At 41.6% G+C, this 22,373-nt stretch overlaps 1 protein-coding gene across 5 annotated transcripts; it reads right to left on the bottom strand.

The window, feature by feature from the left end:
• Nucleotides 1-43: 43 nt before the first annotated feature.
• Nucleotides 44-22,052, bottom strand: SFXN1 (sideroflexin 1). 5 transcript variants are annotated; one of them, XM_084215875.1, is made up of 14 exons: nucleotides 21,978-22,052; nucleotides 21,221-21,321; nucleotides 13,198-13,372; nucleotides 12,421-12,591; nucleotides 11,328-11,426; nucleotides 9,963-10,038; nucleotides 9,321-9,406; nucleotides 7,953-8,080; nucleotides 7,386-7,435; nucleotides 6,270-6,382; nucleotides 5,666-5,755; nucleotides 2,352-2,401; nucleotides 1,664-1,711; nucleotides 367-405 (listed from the first exon to the last, which is right to left on the bottom strand). In XM_084215875.1, the coding sequence occupies exons 3-12, from the start codon at nucleotides 13,359-13,361 to the stop codon at nucleotides 2,386-2,388; spliced, it is 993 nt and encodes a 330-aa protein (XP_084072001.1). In that variant the 5' UTR covers nucleotides 13,362-13,372; nucleotides 21,221-21,321; nucleotides 21,978-22,052; the 3' UTR covers nucleotides 367-405; nucleotides 1,664-1,711; nucleotides 2,352-2,385. The 5 variants fall into 5 exon arrangements, with proteins under 5 accessions (XP_084072003.1, XP_084072001.1, XP_084072002.1 ...); XM_084215876.1 differs by lacking the exon at nucleotides 367-405 and having other exon boundaries at nucleotides 5,647-5,755; XM_084215877.1 differs by lacking the exons at nucleotides 5,666-5,755; nucleotides 6,270-6,382 and having other exon boundaries at nucleotides 44-405.
• Between the last annotated feature and the right edge of the window lie 321 nt (nucleotides 22,053-22,373).

Consider the following 22,373-nt stretch of genomic DNA (forward strand, 5'->3'; position numbering starts at 1 on the left):
TGGCAAATCCAATATAATAGCATCTGGTTTTCATTGTGCGCTTCTTTATTGTTATTGTAGCTGCTTGAGACTTATGTAAACATCTCTGGATATGTATGTTTAAACTTTCAAACAATACCAAAGTGGACAAAGTGACCTTATGTGATTTAAACACTATACTGACGAAAGTCTTTAACTGTAAAATAATGCAGACGATCAACTTGTTTAACAAAAGGACAAGATAAAGGTGTGTTCTTGTCCGTGTTGGCACACAATTCAAAAAATAAGTTCATAAGTTTCTCCTTGAAAGATACTTTGCCTTCCTTGAATTATAATCCTTTATTGAAGTATACACGGTCTAGGCCAGGGCAGCTGGCTCGGATCTTGGCTTGCAAATCTGGCTCCAAGTGCGACACCGCCATGGAACTGAGCAAAAGAAACAGTGAAGGGGTTACACCACACAAGCACCAGAGGGGAAAATAAGATGGACAATGCACCTGCTAAACTTCCTACATTGTTAAAAGAGTTTTCAGATATTTAAAAATATCTTATCCAGGAAGCAGGCTCACAGACCAGGGCACATGAATCCCTGCTCCAAGGGAGTCAGGAAATGGCTGTTGCTATTACCATGAGGGTAAGGATCTACTTCATTGCTCAGGTTGTTGCTAGCAATTGAAACTTACCTTCCTAAAATGTTTTTTATTAAATGGAATGCATTTTCCTATTTAACTTACTATGTGATTTTATTCAGTTGAATACAAGGTTTGGTTTTATGAGAGCTGGTTCACAGTAAAGTGAATTAAGCTGCCAGGTCATTTGAACAGCTGCAATTTCCTGAACACAGTTCAAGGTCTAATCTTCCTCTGAACTGCAGAGCCCTGGCTGAAATCAAGAACTGTAACATGTGTGCTGGGTTGGTTTGTCAAGTCATCTCCAGGTAGCCTAGTGACACTTGTTTACCACAGTTCTCTGTCCTAGGCCAAGCAGGGAGACAGATGGTGTCAGCTCTGTTGTACTCAAACAACACTGAAAATTTGCTATTGTTTTCTGGAAGTCAAAAGCTGCCTGAGTTGTTCAGCATTTTAATGCACTCAGCTCAAGCTTGGGTTGTTTAAGGTACAGCTGGCAGCTTGTTGAGTTTAGACAACCACTATTAAAAAGAGGGACAGCTGAATTTCAGGTCCTGTCCATACTATGTGCCAAATTAAGCAAAGTTTTTTTTAAGTAACTCATTCAGATTTCATAAGCATTTCAGCTATAATGAATATTGTTTCTAAGACTGCTTTCAGTACTGAGCTACTTCTGTATTGATGAAAAAGTCTGGAAAAATATTAATCAAATAACAAATGAGCACAGATATTCCAGTGCTGTTCTGTATAAATAGAGTTTCCAGCTGAAAATAAAATGGGCTCTGACTGTGTTTAGTGCATCCATAACCTTACTGGACATGAATATATTGTATAGAACTCATCTTGAGCTGCTGGGGTTTGTAAACAACTATTATATATTACTGATGAATAACATAGTTATTACTTTTCTGTATATTCTCGTGTTTATCACCTTTGTTATATGGGAATTAAAACTGTGCTTGAGCAGGCAAAGACTCTGTGTTTGTGTCTGTGTACAGCACCATGACTGGATCTGGAATAACACTGAATTGAGAGTAAGTCACAGCAGTACCCACCTTTTCTGAGGAAACAGTGCACAACACAGGGGAGTTGCAAACACGAGACTAGAGGAGACAAAACCAGGTTTACAATATTTAGGGTGCTAAAACAGAATTCAAAAATCTTATCCATTATTTAAGTAAAAAGCTTTCTTGTTTTCTGTACACAGTGAGGTAAAGTTCTACAAAGTGCTTTGTAACTTTTATTTCTCACTGCACTGTACCTCATGAAATCATTACCTACAAATAGCACTAAATGTTTCAATATTCCCAAATTTGTCTAAATTTACCATTTGATGTCCTTACAGTGTTTTACCTTTGTGTGCATGACAACAGAAAATGCCAGAACACAGCAAATTAAACCCTATTAACCAAATGTTTCCAGAATTATCAACTTCCAGGATGAGATTCCACTGACTGTTTAGAGGCAGCAGCCAAAGCATCTTTTTTAATCAAGCTGCCACATTCCTTTTTTTGCCACTCCCTTTCTCCCCTCCCTCTGCTTTTCTTGGCAGCTTCTTCCCTGCTAACGGCTTTTTAGTTTTTAACATGATATTTTATCAGTTACAGAGATGGAAATAACTGCTGTGCCCTCAGTAACTCTCAGCCTTTTTTCCTTAAAAAAAAAAAGCAAATATTGCTGCATTCTCAAAACCCCTACAAGTATCTCTTAAGATAGCAGACCCAACCCAAAGAAACCACTTACCAGAACCCAACTAATCCAACCTGAATGGGAGCACTCATCCAAGGAAATTTCTGTTGAAATAAAACCACACACAGTGAGTATGGACTCTTTTCTTCCTGCTTCCCACCTTCCTGGAATTCATTAAAGAGACAAGATTGCACCTAAAAGACTCTGAGATGTGAAGGCAAAACCCTGACCAGCATGGCTTCATGCTGAGCTCCACTTTGAGAGCCAAATCCCTTTGGAGAGGAGCAAGGAAATTCCCAGGGGAATCAATGTACACAGTGATCCTGGGTAAGTGTCAGAAACTCCACTGAGTGAGTGGCTCTTTGACTCAGGACCTGCTCCTGGGCCTTTGCTGTGAGTCTCACAAGCCCACAGTAGCAACAGAGCTGAAATTTGGAAGTTTCCAGGTGGTGCTGCCACACCTCTGCAGGGCACAGGGAATTTACCCAGGCATTCCAAGGAAGAGCTCAGTCTGGTTATAGCTCCTTCCCTTTGGTGGCATCAAATGGTTTTAACCTGCAACTAGAGCCACCAGCCATAAATAAAGGAGATGTAAATCTGCCTCTCTTAGCCCTTTCTCCTGTCATATGATTTCCCCTGGTGTGCAGGAACTTGTCCCTGTAGCAACACTCCAGTTCTGCAAGAGTTCACCTTTTATTGAAGGAAAGAAGGGTTTGAGGACTGGGAAAACCAAGCTGAAAAAGCAACACGTAACCCACATGCCTCATTAATTCTGTAACTTTTGCAGAACTTGAAAATATGCCAAGAATTTTTTTTTTTTGCAGGCTTTTAAAATTATTTTTGAATCCACTCTCACTGGTGGAATTTCAGTTGAAATTAATTACTAGGGAAGTAAACCCAGAGCTGTTCAGTGGCCACTGCTGCCTCTTGCTCCATTAAGAGCAGGACAGACACAGCTGCCATGAGGACACAAAGGGGATTTTAAAACAAAATAGCTCACAAGGTAAAAATCACTTGATAGAGTTGATCATGTTTTCAGTGAAGATGGTGTTTCTCCAAGAAAAATTTCTTAATATATAGAATTTAGAGGGGAAGTTAGAGGGAAAAGCTGGGCACTGTTTGAGAGTAGAAATGGGCAAAGGAAATGTAGAAAGCTCAGAAGGACAAAGCTCAAGGCTGAGGGAGGTCAGAGCAGTGTCTAAGGCAGGGAAAATGAGCCTGTGTGGAACAAGACTTCTCTAGAGCCTGAGGGAGAAGAAACAATGTAGAAGACTGCTTCTCTTTATTTTTTTTTTTTCCTGGAGTCAATCTGTAATGCAGAAATGAGTGCAGGAAGAACTGGGCAACTCAGCAATAACCTGCAACAAGAGATAACAAATGGAGACAGCAAACAACAGCAAGAAGAGTGAATGAAGAGTGAAGGCAGCAGAACTTTGCTGTTCTGGCATTCCCTAAACACCTCCATCTGACCCTCAGCTGAGATAAACTCACCCCAAATTTTCATTTTATGCCCTGGGAGAGTCCATGCCAAGAGGTGGTGAACACAAGCCAAAGTGTCTCTGGAAGGGAGGGAGGGGGGTGCTGTGCATTGCAGGGGAGTGTGGGACCTAAGGCCCGTACAGAAAAGCCCCAAATACAATTTTATAACTGCAAAGGCTGTTGGAAGGTGCTCTGAGAGGAATAAATGGTTTCATGCCTTTGTCAGAGTTGGCCACCGATCTGAGAGAGAGAGGTGTCTAATACAGACTCCATAAAGAACATGGAGTTTATGTGCTGGAACATTTTTTGCCAACTCTGAATTCCAGCCTTTATTTTTCAAGAATGTTACCAGGCTGCACTAATACAGAAAGATGGTGAGGAAAAAGTAACACTGGGAGGTCAGAATTAAGAACTGGAGTTGCCCAGGGAACAACGTAAAACAGTAAAATTCAAATGCAGGCTGCACACCCCCACAAAGAGAGAAAATGGAGAAACTACAAGAGAAAGAGCAGAAGAATTCATTGTGTTAGAGAACTATCATTTAACTCAGGAAGAAGGCAGTTCCCAATGAATTAGGACTTAATTTCCAGATGTCTTTATGACATTTTAGTGGTTAGTGCAAACAGAGAAAATGGAAAAATTATAATTAAGCAAACAAAAGCCATAAGGAGAATCAGCTTTTCTCTAAATGCCTCCTTTCTTTGTTGGATATAAAAATCTGTCAGCTTTCCTATGTCTGTTTAAAAAAAAAAAAAAAAAAAAGAAATGACAGTGAAATTAGGAATGTGTGGAGGCCTTCAGGGCATAAGACATTCAAGAACAATGCTTGAAGGAAAAGGCTCTCTGTTCTGGTTTTGTAACCGTTTTGAATACAGATTTTAACTGCAGCTTAAAAGATCCCAAGGAGCTTGTTTCAAGGATGTATGAGGAAACTTCTAGAATGAACTTGGATGTTAATAACAATTTGCAGAACAGAAAAGAAACTGTAGCTAAAGCTGTGTAAGAGTAGCAATATAAACTAAAACTTTAGTGCTGATTGGAATTTTTATAAGTTTATATGGAAAAAACCAATCTATTTCTTTAGGAGAAACGTTACCTGTAAATAAAACCTATAAACCCTGTGCCTCAGGGCAAGGCTCTTTATGGATCCTCCTGCTGCAGCAGGTAAAATAACCTGGTTCTGCACAGAGCTGGTCAGGAGTGTGGCCATAGGGATAATGAAAATAGACATTATGCAGCCTAATCAATTACTGCTATGCTGCATAATTACATAAACAGGCCCTAAAGTTGCTGCTGAAACCAATGGCAAAAAAAAATTTCTACAGATAAAAATACTTCTTCAAGGCAACTTCTTTTTGAAGCAGTAAATATGTGCTTGTGTTCCAAGAACATTCTTGAGGCATCTTCTAGGAATAACTTCTGGGAATGTTGTTAATTCACACCAATGCCTTGGTGCAAAACCCTGTGGGAACGTGGGGGATGAGCTGGGCTACATGACCTACATCTTATCCCAAATATCAGAGGATGACAGGCTGCTCTGAGACCAACGTCCCAGGAGCATCTCCTTCTCTCTGTCCTACTGCAGACCAACTTTCTAATTTCTTTTATCATTTCACATTTGTCTAGTTTTTGGCCTTGTGTGTTGATTAAGAGGCTTTGGCAAGCAGTCAGGAATTATTTCCAAGAGTGGTGGAGAAGCAGAGGCCAAGGGTAGTGAGTTAATAAAGCAGTGTGGGGATGGTGGTGGAGTGCTGGCATGGGATGGTGCTTCTCAAACTCCATGAGGACATGCAGAAGCTGCTTGTTAAAAATGCAGCTCATTCCTTAATGGGTTTAATACTAATCTCTACCAGGTGTTACCACTGGCTACCTGCAGAGCAGTGTTTCACCTGGATTCAGTCTCTGAGGATGAGGGAGAGGACAGGATGGTACCAGAGACCACTGAGTAGTCACTGCAGAAATCGCTCATTTTGGCTGATCTGAAAAATTCACAACACCCTTATGTTGATTACACCACACAAAAACAACAGGTAATTGTCTCCAGACCCTGAGGATTGCTGCAACTTCTTCAAAAATGTCATGTATTTGTCAGCTGAGGCAATGGCTTTGTGACATTTCTCACATGTCAAATACATACAAAATAATTTTTCCCTAAATTTTTTTAACAAGGGTTAATTTTCCAGGCAATACATTCTCAAGAACATCACAGTATCACAATTTATTGTGTGTTTGGATGCCCTGCAGGCTCACTTCTTCCAGGAGATAAAAGCAGTACTGATTTTTACCCTGAAACTCAAATGCCACATTTCCTGTTTTTACACTGTGAGCAAAAGTGTTTTCTGTTTAAAAGTGGGAGGGAAGCAAAGCACTTCAGGGAAAAAGAAGTTTTAAGATTGGAAGACAATCACAGTATGGTTTGGGTTGGAAGGGACTTTTAAGATCAGCCAGTTCCCCCCCCTTCACTATCCCAGGTTGTTCCAAACCCTTTCCAACCTGGCCTTGGACATTTCCAGGGATGGGGCAGTCCCAGCTGCCCAGGCAATCTGTTCCTGCCTTATAAATAGAGAAACACTTTCAAGCAGGGTGTGTAACTGGGTAATCTCACTCTGCACAAGAGACACAAAGGGCAGAAACAGTCAGAGATAAAATTTAAACACTTTAGAAAGCTTTATCTTAGACAAACAAAACCATTCCAAACAAAATATTCCCCTGCTTGTCCTCCTTGTCCCCACAAAAACTTTTTCAAGGCAGGATCTGGAGACTCAGATAATGAATTTTTTCCTGTTTTTTCTAACAGGAAGGAGATGGATTTTCTTGGGCTTCTTGGGTGAGTCTCACAAGCAGAGGCCTTGCCTGGAGCTACCAAGCAATTAAATCAGTGATATCAGCAGTGAGGATGAAACTGCCTTTACTGGTAAAGAATTAAAGGGTTCCTCACCTGAATATTATTTCCCTTGTGTTAGACAACCCTGTAACTAATTCCATGATTGTTCTTTTCCCTCTCATGCACACACAGTGCAGAATGTTGATGTAGGTAATGGATTTACCAACACCAGGAGTTTGACTTCACACTACATTAGCATAAAAAGAATATAGGAAATAAGTAATCTTTGAAAAAGAATGCCCATTCTATGCCAATGCTGCACTTTACATCCAGTAAATTTTAAAGGATCATTTTAATGAGAGACTTTTAGACCATTTTTGTTTGCCAACTCAGATTGCTACTACAGAAGGTAAGCAAAACCTCCTTATTGCTATCTTGAGAAAACCAGCATTACGAAAATGTTCTTTTTTTTTTCTCCCAATAAATTGTATTCCAAGTCTCAGTACAAGGAAGGTTTATTTCACAGGAGGAAATCAGCACTCTAAGAACAATTATAAAAGTAACAAGGATTTTCCTATTTTCTCAATGTTACCTTGCACTGTGACAAAAGAACCAAGTTATCTCTAAGAAAGGCAGAAGGAAGAGACAGCTGTAAAGCAAGTTCTACAGGGATGTCCTCCCACAGTGTTTGGGAGGCAAATATGAAGATTCAGGAAGTATTTAAAATTCATTAAAATATTAACTTTGGATATGAAATACATAGAGATAGATTATCTAAGACTAACCTTTAAAAAGGCTTTCTTTTCCAGGGTATTCATTATAAATGGAGGAATTGCTGCAAATAAGATAAAAAAAAAGGCATTAACCTTGGAGAGAATGGCACTTTGTTTTCATTTTCTGTTTAGCTGAACTAATACCATAACACAATTTTCACAGCCTTTTATCATTCACTGAATTTTCATTTCACATTGCCAGTTGGATTGGTATTTACAAAGGTGAATAATAAAATATTAAGAAGCAAAATATGCAATTTCACAAGTAACTAAACCTGAGCTCAGCCATTTGGCACTGGCAGAGCACCTAAACCAACTCCAATCAAGTGGAACTCGCTCCCATTCCTTTGCCCTCTGTATCTTTTCTGCAGAAGCATCCCAGGAGCTTCCCTGCTGCAGCTCAGTGAAACACACTGAGGATGTTTCCACATTTCCCTGGGGAAGTTCTTAACAGAAAGGCAAACATTGCCTTGGGAACTGTAAGGTAATTTGAACCCTAAGGAAAATCACTTGGATAGAACAGAATCTCCTTCTCACAGCAGGGACTGATAATCAGGACTGCACAGGACTTATCCTTACCCATGCCAGGAGCAGCCATCAGAATCCTGGATACCACCACCTGAGCAATCGCCTGCTGAGCTGCTTTGGATGAATCACCCAGTCTTTTTCCATCCTCATCCGTGACAGGAATTCCAAACTGGATTTCCCTGTTGAATAAGGGGTAAAAAATAAAGCAGTGATGGATGTGAACTTATTTTTTCACCATTTTTTGTCACCTTATCTTTGTTCCTTAAAATTGTCAACTGTAAGCATTATGTGGTTTATTTTATTTTCTAAGCGAGTCTGTTTGTAACATTCCTTGGCACAAAAAAAAATAAAATTCATAAGGCAGCGAAAGATCAAGGAAAAAATACGTTGAGAAGTTACCAACTGAATATTTGTTACAGCAATCTGCTGCTTGAGTCTGGTCACAGCATTCCAAGTGGGAAAAAAAGAGATAAGATTTTTCTGTGCTCCACAGAAGGGAGAGGTCCCTTTACACATTAATTCAGAACACTGGATTTTTCTGGACTGCTCTGGAAGTGAAGCCTGTCCTATCTGACAGCTCATGGAACACAGGAAGATTATTTTCACTGAGTTGAAACAGAAGGCTCTTTGAAAATTCCCCCCTGGCATTCTAGTCTGAGCTGTCATTTCAACCATGAAGAATATACTTGAAATATAAAAGGAGGCACAAACCAAACTGTTTCTGTAACTGCATTATTCTCTATTAGATCTTTTGCTCAAGTGCAGGGTTAGGTGTTAAACTCATACTGGGAGAAGCACAGAGAACAGCAAATATCCTCAGGACTGCCTTTATTCTTCTCTTCAGATTTTACAAAAGATAAAAAACTACCACAGATCAACTTCCATTGTAAAGTCTAAATATTCCCTTTTCTGCCCATAACCTTGTGTTTATAATAGGATACTTTAAATTTGCTTTTCCCCACTACTATTCTTATTCCTAGTCAAATCACAACACAGAAAAAAAGTTTGTTTCTGACAAACTGCACATTTTTGTCACCTCAATGATTAAACAGAACTGCAGAGCCTGACTTCTATGACTAAGCTCTGCAGGTGGGACTTCAAGCACCATTTTTGAAATGACTGTGTTTTTCTCAAGCGTAGCTGCTATTCAAAGGTCCATGTGATCAAAGTTTTGAAGGAACCAGTAAATGGTTTCTGAGATCCAAGACTGAAGAACTCTTTGGTATTTATCTGAAGAGAATTGTTATGTTCTATTTTATAGCTGTTACAAACAACCAGTCAAAACCTCATGCATGAGGTTTCTACAAGTTTCTGAAACAAGCTAAAGATACAAAATGTGCTTTATTTAGTAACTTGCTGATCTACCAACTGAACAACATCTTTTCTTCCAGCATGAGTGTTCTTTATTCTTTTTCCTACCTTTGTCTCATTAGTGGAATATTGATGCAGTTGGCAGAAGCAACAGCAGCAAAAGGAACAAACCTCCCTATAAGAGGTGAGACGCGCTGGAAAACACACGGAGAGGGGAGAAAAAAAGGAAAATAAAAATGTTCATTGTCTTTATTGAAATGTTTCAGCTGTTAATGACAGACCAGACTTATTTCCTTTACATTAAAATTCAGTGAAAACTGGTGGGACAGAGGTAGAACAAACTTCAAACAAGAAATAAGTCATAAATGCTTCTCTCAGGAGTGAGCAGTCGCAGGAGAGTGGCAAAACCATTCTGAGTTTAGTAGCATCACAGGGAAGTGTAATTAAAACTCCAATTAATTTCCCAAGTGCTATTAGATGCCTTGAAAGGTGAAGAAGAAACTGGAAAAAAGGCACCTTATTAGATAGAGTCTGCATGAACTGTTTGAACTAAACATGGGTTGTTTGACAGATATGCATAAACCCATCTCCACGGAGAAAAAATAAAGTTGGGATCTAAAGAAAGGAGCTGCCATAACAACTCCACAGTGGGAGCTGTGCATGACACAGATACACCAGAGGAGAAATGAGCTGTGAGCTTCTCACAGGACAACACAGTTTGGGAAGAATAGAAAAAAATACCATCAGTACCTTTGCTAGTGAATTAAGTCCTAAGGCTGTAGCAACAGCACCCGTAGTGGCAGAAACATAGGCTGTTCCCAGCTGGCTAAAACAGAAATGAAAATGTTTGTACATGCACAGCTTCATTGAAAAACAATTACATTTTACACACATAGTTATGCACCCCCAGAAGTTAAATAGGCTTTCTTGTGCTACTGCAATAAGGTGGGGATGGAAGATCTAAACGGGACACTGAATTAAATGCTTTGATTTCACTAGCAGTAGAAATCATATTCGAGCCACACTGTAATACTGAATCAGGTTCTGCTGGTTGTGCATTGCTGCCTGTTCAGCATTTTCTCATGTACCTGAATGAACACCTTGAAGGGTTAGTTCTTTGTTTAATTTCCTAATTGCTTAACCTAGTAAAATCAGTTTGGATTTCCAAGGCCATGTCTATAATAGTAATTAAAATCAACCATACCAAACCCCATACACCCAGACCAGCTATGCTGCAAACACTCAAATCCAACCCAACCTGCCCCAAACCACACTTTACATACTTCCCAGCTAGGAGGTGTCTCTATATGCTGGAATCCACAGTTTGCTCCCAGACATCTTTAAGCAAGTCAGCCCCAAAACCAGAAAGTCAAGTACTGCAATTCCAGTTTTCTATTCATAGAATCATAGAATGGTTTGGGAGGAACAATAAAGTTCATTCCATTCCACCCCTGCCATGGGCAGGGACACCTTCCACTATCCCAGATTGCTTAAAGCCCCATCCAGCCTGGCCTTGGACACTTCCAGGGATGGGGCAGCCACAGCTTCCCTGTGTAACTGTGCCAAGGCCTCACCACCCTCACAGGGAAGATTTTTTTCTGTTTATCTGACCTAAATTTCCCCTCTTTCAGTTTGAGATGTCTTGCTTTCTGCACCTATTTAATCTCTTTTCCAGACATCAAGTAGAAACAAGCACAGACCAGTTGAAGGAATCTCTTTTTGTAAATGAACCCTCAGTGTGGTATGTGCTGGCACTGAGAAGGTGGCACAGTGACACAACTAAAGGCCCCCACAAAATATCAGCTTAGAAATATCCTGGTAGCACACCAAACTGATGAGGAAAACTTGCAAATGGTTGACTGAACCCTAAAACACTGATTCCCGTTAAATCCCGTTAAGTGCTCTTGATCAAGGTGATCAGGCTTGTCTTTAATGGCAGAAATGGAGTTCTCAGCTCTGGCCATCTCAGATTTCTCATTCTGTGCATATCAAATTAATAATTAATACAGATGGAAAAACTCATCCCTGTCCCACCCCAAACTTTAATGCCCAACCATGTTAAGTACACCAGAGAGCCATTTCTATTCATCAGAATGACGAGGTTCAGTGCCTGACCTGACAGTGATTGGAGCATCCCCGCTCCTGTTCGTGTAGTTTACTATAGCATTGAAGGACTGGTTGACCCACTGCCAGAAAACCACTGCTGGTGTCGTTCTTGAAAAGAGAAACAATTGTAATTATTGTTATTAAACTCACAGTTGAATTAACAGCACAAGAAAATGATGACAAATCAAGAAAAGCCACTGCAAGCGGTAACCATGCAGAAGTTCTTGCTTATTTGAATGAAACAATACAGTCAGTGAGATACTGATACTTGATAGTCAGAGTTATTTTAGAAGAAGAATTTAAAATTCACCTAGTTTTGAACCTGGATAATAATGCAAAGAAAAGGTAGAGAGTTTCTCTAAGTGTTATAGATAATAACAGAACAAGCAGTTTGCAGGAGGCAGTGCTTGGGAATGGGCACCTGTCCTGGGGGTTTGATTCATACTCTTGACTGCAATTTAAAGCACACACACGTTTTATAAACACCATCCAAAACTGGGGTGTGTGTCGGGAGTTTGTACAATCTCAGCATCCAAAAGGCTGCTGCTGTTTCCTCTGAGCTCCCACCAGTTCCTGCATCCTGTGTCAAAAAGTGTCTCTAACGTTGAGGCTGCTAAGAGAGCACTGGCTCTGTTTCAGTGGGCTTCATTGTCCTGGAGATTCCAGAACCACTGAGGAAATGCAGGGGAGCTGCAGAAACTCCTTAACCAATGGCCACGTCTGTAACAGTAATTAAAATCAACCATACCAAATGGATTGAAGCATTCTGAGTACTCACGGAGCAGACAGAACATCCTGCATGCCAGTAAGGCTGGAAATTCCCAGGGATCTCCTTCTCTTTGTCCTCCACACAGATGGGATTTTGGAACATTTCCCAGTTTGAGGGAAAGTGGGATGGTGAAGGAGAAGGGCTAAGGGCTTATCTCAAAACTACTTCTAGAAAGAACCATTAATCAACGTGAGGGAATGAGGAGAGAGAAGAGGAAAAGGAAGCAAAATTTCACATTTAAAAATATTTACAATAAATATTTTGACAATAACATTGATTTTTACTTCTCTAATTCTCAGGCAAATGTTTTCTGTGTTTTATTGCATCTCTCACCTGTAAAAGGTCATCATGCAGCCTGTGATAGTCATGTTCATGGGCACCTGGGCAGACATTCGGCCAATCACAAACATCTTCTCCCCAGTGTCGGGGTGAAAGGCTGAATCATAAATGTATTTTGCTCTCCACAGCTCATCTTCTGTCAAGCCATGTGCCACAATACCTTGTCTTGGGACAGGTTAAGAGACAAGACAACAGGAAAAAGCACAACTGTTATAAAATGCTGCAAATGCCCATGAGAAATGTGGCATCAGAGGATTTGGGGATGTTCACCCTAAGTGAATGGAGACTCTCATATAGCTTGTAGAGATTCTTCAGTTTTTAAATGGATTGGTGAAATAAAAATAATTAAAACCCCCAGCAGTGGTTATGCTGGCTGAGTCTATTTACTCAAAACTGCACTGGGTTTTAGAGCTAAAATATGGAGCCAAAATCTCTGAGGTCATTAGTGTGAAACGATGAAAATTCACTTTGAGAGTATTTGAGAAACCAATTGCTCCAATTGCTACACATAAGAGGAAGTTTTAAGCTTTGTTGTCATATTAACTACCTTCAGAATTAGACTCTTCTGTATTTCAGAACCCTTAAGAGGGGCATAACTTCCCCATCCATTAGCAAATTTGATTAAAAATAAAAGGGCTTCAAGCTCTGAAGTGGGAATAAGAAGTTGCAATGAATACAGTGTTTTAAGTATTTCCTTTTAAATATATCACCATGTACTTAGCATTGACTTGGACCTTTTGGGGCCAGTAGTAGAAGTAGTCAATGTCATACCTGTAATCATGCACAATTTTTCTTGCATTTTCCAGTGCAGCATTAGATAACAAAATATTCCTGGGGTCTGTTACAGTGAAGAAGTGATTGGCTCGTCCAACAAAAGTGCTTTGATCCCATCGGGGCTCCTTGATATTAATATTTAATGGAATATCTGGTGCCATCTTCAAAAGCTCTGCCAAGAAAACATCAACATTTGCAATTCAAAATACCACTCATTTCCTAGTGTATCTAGAACCTGCAAGATGAAAAGGGTAAACATTTAGAGTAAAAAACCCAGAGAACAAACACCAAAGAATTTGCAGAACAGGGGTTTAAAGGGGTAAGTCTGCAGAAATGCTTCTATGTCCAGTGCCCCAAAATGTTTATACAGTATTTATTACATCTGTACAAATACCTGAGGATGAGGCAGATGCAAAGGGAAGCATAAAAGTTTATTAATAAACAGACATACCAAGCAACAATATACTAATCAGAAAGTGCTTTACTTCAGTGACAAATTACTGTTTGTTGAAAATAATGTATTGAAGGGAATGAGAAATCAACTATTTCAAGAGATGCCTAAGTCCTATAAAGTGCAGTGACAGATGAAATATTTAATAAAACTCAGTTAACTTCTCTGGTGTAGCAAAACAAACCAAAAATTAGGAATGCAAACCCACCAATTAACTTTAATAAATGTTGTTTCTCTAAATCCATGTTTTAAACAAAACAGAGATTATATAATGCAACAATTGCTACATTATGAACACATGACCAGATTTCCTAATGATACTTCAAAGATGGTTCAAGAACTAGAGTGAAGGACACTGAAGAGTTGTGCATTTATGGGGCACAAAGCCCAGAAAAGCAAAAATTACTTCAGGATGACTAAGTTTACGTCAACATCTAATGACAAAAGGACAGTCCCTCCATAGCACAAGTATATAATTTTAACTTTCTTAAAAGAAATTTCTGCAACATATTCAACAACCAGTGGGAAAAAAAAAAAATCCTCCTCCAAATAATGCTTGTTTCAAATGGCAGAAAGAAACTGGATCTATATAAACCCATTTTTATATATTTATAAATAAAGATTCAATTTTAGATTATCTGTAAGGTCCCTCCCAACCCAAACCATTCTGTGATTCTAAGGTACCAGAACCCTAATAGATCTGGCAGGGGAAATGGATCCTTTCCCCTTTTCCCACTGACATTTCCCTCACTGTTAAGTTCATTATTGTACAGCACTGTTTATTAGCAGGATTATTTTCATGTGTACCTCTCTCAACCAGGCATGCTGCAGGATGAACACAGATCATGGAAATGAAAAAAGACTCAGGACAGATTTGGAGAACAGATTTTTCACGCACAGCATCTCAACAGGAGATGCTCCTTAGGTTTCTTTTCCTTTTCTTAGTACTTAGCCATTAAAAAACACCTCCTGTGAGCAGTGCTGTGTTGTGAATTAATAGTCCATCTTCTGGTGTAAAATGGAAACTGCTGGTTTTGCAAAGCCCTGTGAAAGCAAGTGCACTCATTTATTCAAACCCTCTTTTCCACCAAAATAAAGATAAAAATCAGGACATTAGGGCTGGTAACTTGTTCTGTGACTGCTTCCCTTATTTGCAGGAAAGTTCAAGTGTAAATGTTTTCTAATTAAATTATCCATTTAATTAAGAAAGATTAAAGCTGCTTTAGGATAGCTTATGATAATCTGGTTAAAGCTGTCTAATGCATGCTGAATAAAGCAGTGCATCCATAGAAGCTTTTTTCTTTTTTTCATTCTGGATAATTCTTTATATTCTGATTAGAATATGCACTACTGGGTTCTCTAGGAATTCCCTTTATTTACTTCTGATACCTCTGTCCACAAAGCCAAGTCCATCAGTAATAAGAAATCTAAACATTAAAGATCTGCCTTCACTGCAGATGGCTCAATTCAGGATTGCTGCAGTCTGAAACAATCAGAAAAGGTGAATGTACAGAACACAGGGGATTAAACACCTTCACATCCTAACTTTATCCCCTCCCACTTTATCTACTCTGTGTCTGCTCTGATGATCCTTGACCCAGGTGAGCTGATGGAATTTACTACCTCAGCAGGGAATTAATGTAGCAAAAAGATTGTACTGGAGGGAAATAAACCCCTGCAGCTGCCCAGCTGGGGTGACCTGACCTGCTGGAGAGCAGCGCTGGAGTCCTGCTGGACAATGAGCTCTCCATGACCAGCAGAGCGTCCTGGTGACCAAGAATGCCAACAGGATCCTGGACTGCATTGGGAAGAGCATTTTCAGCAGGTCAGGGAGTGATCCTGCCTCTCTGCTCAACCCTTTGAGGCACCTGTGGGGTGCTGTGTCCAGCTCTGGATCCTCAGGACATGGAGCTCCTGGAGCAGATCCAGCAGAGGTTGCAGAGCTGAGGAAGGGCCTGGAGCATTTCTGGGCCCAGGAAAGGCTGAGGGAGCTGGGGCTGCTCAGCCTGGAGAGGAGCCCTCAGCCCTGGGTGTCCCTGGCTGTAGCTAGGTGCAGGGAGGTCAGAGCAGGGCCAGGCTCTGCCCTGGGGCCCAGCAATGGCACCAGAGCAATGGGCAGGGACCGAGCCAGGAGTTGCCCCTGCACAGGAGGCACAACTCTGCCTTGGGCAGCGCCTGAGCCTTGGAACAGATTTTCCAGAAGTTTCCATGCTTTTCCTCCTGCTGTTACCCATCCTAGCCAGACTCAGCTACCAGAGACAGGTCAGCACAGGTTTGGTCTCTCTTTCTCCTTTTAAATCTACAAAACAGGCTTAGTGCTGCTGCAGCAGCAAAAAGCAACCTAGCAGGAAAATGGAAAACATCCATTAATTAATGTGTTACAACAAAAAATCATGCTTGAAATGTCTGTGTCTGTTTAGAAAGAAGAGAACAGAGAACATGGAGTTCACTATTACTAATCTTAATAAAGGACTTCCAATCCTGCATAGGATGGGGGGTGGGACAGCTGCCCACTCTGCAAAAGGGTTGAATCTCCTGTAAAAAGGGGTTTAAATTTTAGGTGACAGCTATTTAGGTACACAAACCCATTTTCTTCTCTCAATGATGTGGCTGACTTGCCCTTTTAGCAGATAAATAGGAACAATGCTGTTCTAAAGGACATAAACCATACAGACCCCCAATGCCCACAGAGAAAGAGCAGATGTAACACACACAAGGGAGTGTAAAAAAGTTGAGAATACATGATTTGGAGACAGGTAAAATTTGCAGTGAAGTAAAAAGGTGTCTGAGTTTGCCAGTCACGGGACTCTGAATCACAGACCTGTTCCAACAGTACCTAAGAGAACCAGGGAATTTCTACCTTGAAAACTTAGAAGTTTTCCAGCAAAATATTTTTATAACAAAAGCCCCATTTCTTGTTTTAAAGAGACTGCTACTCATGACTCATCAGACCTCATTAGTAAATGCTGAAAATGGAAATCAATCCCATAAAGCAAAACCATAAGCTAATAAAGTGCTGATAGATTTCAAAGGGATCCCCTTATAAAACAAAATGTCCAACTACAAAGTAAAAGTGGCGACTGCACAAAAAAGGTTTCATCAATATGTTATCTAACAGCCATAATCATCATCATAAATTAGATGGCTTTTTTTAAGTTTCATTTTTTATTTAAACTGTAAAACTGCAAGAAAGAGGGGCAACACCCTCAATTTAAGCTGCTGCAACACTATTTTTACCTACCTGTCACCTTAATTTTCAGATACAATTTCAGAGGGGAGCTGCTGTTTGCATAATCCATTCAAATACTTAATAATAAAAGCACTGTAATAAAACTACTTAAGATTTAATTATTATTTTAACTACAATGCTTTGTCAAGGATGGAACTCCACTACTTTCAGTGATCTAATTTTCCCTCTGTACTAAGTGTGCCCAAGATTTAAGTTCTCATAATCAGTAATCAAATTGGGTACTGAAAAAATAAAGGACATTAGGATTAAGTAAAATTTAAATAAATCCATATGAACCTTGAGATAAGCTGAAAGTTTGCAAGAGAGCTGGAAAGCAAAAGCACAATGAAGACAAAGACAAAACTGTTTGCTTTGTTACAATCAACCAATGAAGGCAAACTACCCAAACACTAATTAATTAATTAATTAATTAAGGTGCCCATATATGTAAATACCTGAATTTATTGTTCCCACCTGCTGCTACCCAGAAAATACCGGAACTAATACTGAAATAGGATAAAATTTCAATCAACAACACCTTTACTTTTAATGTTGAAGCAGCAAAATTGCCCTGGCAGTTGCTCTTCTCCACAAACAAAGCCATGAACAGATGATTTGGGAAACAAAATGAATTTTACAAACACATCAGTTGTTGTAATAATCCATACTGAAATGTCACTTTGAGGTTATGTTCACACAGGAGGATCAGCATTACTGGAAAGGATAAAGAATGACACTGTAACACAGTCAAACAATTAACAACTCTCATGGAAAACATATAGTAGGGGAGAAAATGATCCCTATTTTCACTATTTCACATAACAGATCAATTAGGAAGGTATTTAATAGAACCACTTGTACCTGGAAACCCTGCAGATGTTTTCCCCAGCAAATTAAATCAGCACTGAAGGCTGGACTATGCTCTCTGGCACATTCATATCACTAAACCCTTTCAGTTTCCAAACCAGAGCAGTGTATCCAAAGTGCCCCTGGAGCAGAGCAGCTAAATCCTGCCTCATGCTGCGGGATTGTCTGGCTGAGCATCAGCTGTGCTCCCTGAACAATGCCAGGGGTGGCATTCCTGTGACCAGGGACATTTTTTGGCACTGTTTGTCTCTCCAGCACTCACACAGAGGTTTGATTATCCACATGTAGCTCCTCCTATGTACCATGTTTTCAGAGTCATAACTGATGGTGATAAAGTTTTTCCTCAACACATGGCTGTGTTTTCCTCCAGTGAGGAAAAGCTGAGAGAATTGGGAATGCTCAGGCTCATTGTGGCCTTTCAGTGACTGAAGGGAGCTCACATGAAAGATGAAGACAGACTTTTCACAAGGGCCTGGAGGGACAGGACAAGGGGGAATGGCTTCAAACTGAAATAGAGTAGGGTTAGATTGGATATCAGGAAAAAATCCTTCCCTGTGAGGGTGGTGAGGCACCCAGGATGCCCAGAGAAGCTGTGGCTGTCCCTGGATCCCTGGAAGTGTCCAAGCCCAGGTTGGACAGGGCCTGGGGTACCTTGGTTTAGTGGAAGGTGTCCCTGCCCATGGCAAATTTCTTGCCCTCTCTGATCAGATGGAACCATCTGCCAGTCCATGCTCTGAAGTTTAATACTAATATTAACTGGGGTGAATAAAGGGCTTCAGAGTAAGTAAGAGTGGCCTGCCTTAACATAATAATTACACACAAAACCTGCACAAAGTCTGATCAACAGTTTTGGTACAAAGGCTACATTTAGATTTTCCACAGAACCAGCAATAACAGAAAGACTTTAAACCTTGTTTAAAGGTTAACAGCAGCAGTTGCAACAATTGTACAAAATGCAGATTCAGGAGTTGTCAGGAGTTCAACTCTCTGCTGTCACTTTACAAAGTTTGCCTTTTAAACATCTCATTTGAAGGTCATGCAATGACTTTTCAAACCAAAGCAACAGTGAAAAGAGTAGCAATGACTATTTAATTTATTTCACTCAATTTTGAACAACGCAGATATTTGATAACTTATTTTAAACTGCGTTGCATGACTGAATAATCCAGATGGGCAAATGGTCTGGGAAATTCTGGGCAACTTAAACTCATGCAGCTGTGCACAAACGATGAAAAGCAGCTTTGCTACCTTCCTTGGAACCATTTATATTTTCTTATGTTATTGACACCTTGTATTTTCACCTAAGCCTTGAAAAACTCCACTCCAAAATAAAGAATTTTCGTCAGTTTCTTTACAGTATCAGCTAAAACTGGGACTAGAGCGACAGAAAAGGAAATTTCATGATGATGTAAGTGTGAACTCATGGAGAAGTCTACAGAGAATTTCACATCCAAAAGCAGGGCAGATATAATTGTGATAATGCTCACTGTGACATTTGACTTCTTGGTGCCCAGCTCACTGCAACCTCCTGTTACAAACCATGGGATGAGCTGAGTAATCCAGCTTAAAACAGAATTCCAACCAGCCTGCACAAATGCTGAAAGAAAGGTGTAACTTTTGTGGTGTCCTTTACCAGGACTTAGATCTGTAAGTTCTGGTGAGGTAAAGGTGCTCAGGTCAGATAATGATTCACAAAATCTTCTAGGAACAACTAAGAATTCTTTTTTTAAAGAACAAGTGTGAGGCTTTTCCCTGAAAACTCAATAAAAATAGAAGATAACAGCAAAACCTCTTCACAGAATCCTTTAGGATTCTTTAGAATATGAATAGTTCAAAAGTTAGAGCCAGGTGCTGCTGATATTTCATGTGCACTGAGAGAGACAAAAATAAGATTTGAGACACTTAGGCCCCTACATCTCCATTCTTTAAAGCAGTCCCTTAACAACCTGATGTCCAGCTGTCAGTGCCTTGTTCTGGGAAATGAGATACAGCCTGGAAAATCTTGAGGTTGAGAAAAGTACCTGCTGCTAGAAAATGGGGAGAACAGCTTCTCTCCTTCCTTCTCTTTGTAAATCAAAGTGCCCATGGCTGGCTTGTTTATGCAGAGCTGAGTTCTAAAACATTTCCCATGCCACTTTGATAAAGAAATACTCCAGAGTCCTGCTAGGCCTCTCTATTCCTCAAGTAACACATTGTTCCTTTTTTGGAGTTCCTTTGTCTGAACAAACTCAAGATTTTTCTTTTCCAATGCTTAATTTTCCACAATGCCCACCCAAAGGACTGCTATGTTGGCTTAGGAGAAAAGACAGGAAATAAACCTCCCTCTGATTAGGAAAAACTGACCTGTTTTACTTTAAAACTACAAAACATTGGCAAAGCAACAGCAGAAAGGCAAATCCATGTTTTAATTGCTCTGGCAAAGAAAGGAACACAAGGCCTTCTCCAGGGATGTCAGTCATGGCAGTTAATTAGTTCAAATGGGAAGAACTAATAGACTTTCTGGGGAAAAGAGCACTTTTGTGTGGTGGCAAAAGAGCACATGTGAGACTTATCAGAGTCTGTAAGCAGTGGTATTCCTCTATTTGCAGTACATTTGCTGCCACAGTTTGAAATAAGCAGCACAGCTGATGACTGGGAGTCTGATGCAATGTACTTAGACCAAATGTTAAAGTCACTTGCCAAGTTTTTCTTACCCAAAGCACCTTCCACCAGTAAAATGCCTATTGAAATCACCAGGGGAAAAAAAAATAAAATTGTCTGCACTGTGATTTTTCCTACTGCAGTCCTAAATGGAATGCTGGAGAAGGCAAAGCATGGCCACACTACAAGATGCTTGGTTTTTCTTTTTTCTTTTTTTTTTTTTTTGCTTATAAATGTACATCCCACTTGTAGCCTAGCAACAAAAGCAGCAGCCAGGGCGAGATGAGCCTGCTGCTGGGGCTCTCTCCTCAAAACAGGAGCCATCTTTGGTGTGTAACTTGACCAGAGATTTCATCATTCTGCATTAAAGCCAGCTCCAGATGTTAGAGGTCCCTGCAGCCAGCTCAGCTCTGTCAGCTTTGCTTTGCCACCTCCTCTCCCTCTGCAGGAGGCACGTCCAGAGATGCCGCACGTGTTCAGCTCATCTCCACATTCAGGAAAATAAAGCTCCTTTGCCAACCAAGGTTAGTGCAACCTCTCATTTCAGTCCTGACTGCTGCAAGCTTGTTTCTGCTCCTTGTGTTTTAACCCCCACTAATAAACTGCAGTAGCTTTGGCTCTACCCCAGGTATGTTCATGGCTCTCTTCTGTACTTTTTCACTATTTTATTTATCATTTTCTATCCAGGTGATATTTCAATTGCACATTGGTACAAAGCCAATCTTCACCCCACCCAGCAGTATAATAACAATAGATTATTTATAATTCAATAAATAAAAAAAATTATTAATACTCATATTTAAAATTCTGTCTTTGACTACTAGGTGTCTGACCTTGGAGTTATCTGGTGATTTCCTTCCCTGGAAATGATGATCCTGCAGCAGGGAGCCTTGTCTCTTGCAGGCCTGGAATCTGTGCCGCTGTCACGCAATCCCTGTGACACAGACAGCGCTGCTCAGGGGACAGTGAGTGATCAGGGACAGGTTTTGGGAGCTGCTATACGTGCAGGGAGGAGGGGGCTGTGACAGCCCCACACTGCCAGCATCCAGCTTCCCCAGGGACAGGGTGGCACGTGGGGCTGGGACCCTGGGGAGGTGACAGGGGTGACACACAGAGCTAGGCCCCGATGGAGGGGATGGGCTGACACATGGGGCTGGACCTCTGTGGAGGGGACAGGGCGACAAAACAGATCAGGGGCTCTGCAGGGTGAAGGAGGTGACACGCGGGGCTGGGTCCCTGTGGAGGGGCCTGGGTGACAGACGGGGCTGGGTCCCTGTGGAGGGGCCGGACCCCTGAGGAGGGAGGAGAGCTCACAAACAGATCAGGGCCTCTGCAGGGGTGACAGAGGTGACAAATGGGGCTGGGCTTCTTCGGAGGGGCCGAGGCGACACGGGGGGCTGCTCCGCTGTGAAGGGGACAGAGCAACACGGGGCCGCTGGCTCCCTGTGGAGGGGACTGAGGGGGCAGATGGAGCAGGGTCCCTGCCTGGTCAGCACAGTACAGCACTCGGGAGTGCCACCGGCTCCTCCGCCCGTCCCCGGCCGCAGCCCATCCCCGCGGGCACTGCCCGGCCCCGGCCCCGCTACTCACCCGCCGCGCTGGCCCCGCTGCCCGGAAGAGCCTCGCTCGCTCGGCGCGGCGGGCGAGGGGCCGGGAGCCGGCGGGGCCGCCCCGCTCCGCCTCGCTCCGCCCCGGCGGGGCCGGGCCGGGCCGGGCAGGGCCGTGCGGGCAGCGCCCGGGGCCGCCCGCGCCTCCCGCCGCCCGCTGCCCTGAAGGCCCGGCTCGGCGTGGGGTGGATCGCGTTTCTCGCGCAGTTACTGCTGTTAATTATTTAATGGAATATCCTGTGCTGGCGGGGACCCGCTGGGATCGGCAGGGTCCCGCTGCTGGCCCCCCACAGCCCCACCCAGCCCAGCGTGGGCCGAGAGAGTTTGCCAGACAAACGCTCCTCTGTGGAGCCCAGCCCCCCTCTGAGTGAAGAACCTT

This window comes from Fringilla coelebs, assembly GCF_963513975.1.
Source record: "Fringilla coelebs genome assembly, chromosome: 15".
Lineage (NCBI taxonomy): Eukaryota > Metazoa > Chordata > Aves > Passeriformes > Fringillidae > Fringilla > Fringilla coelebs.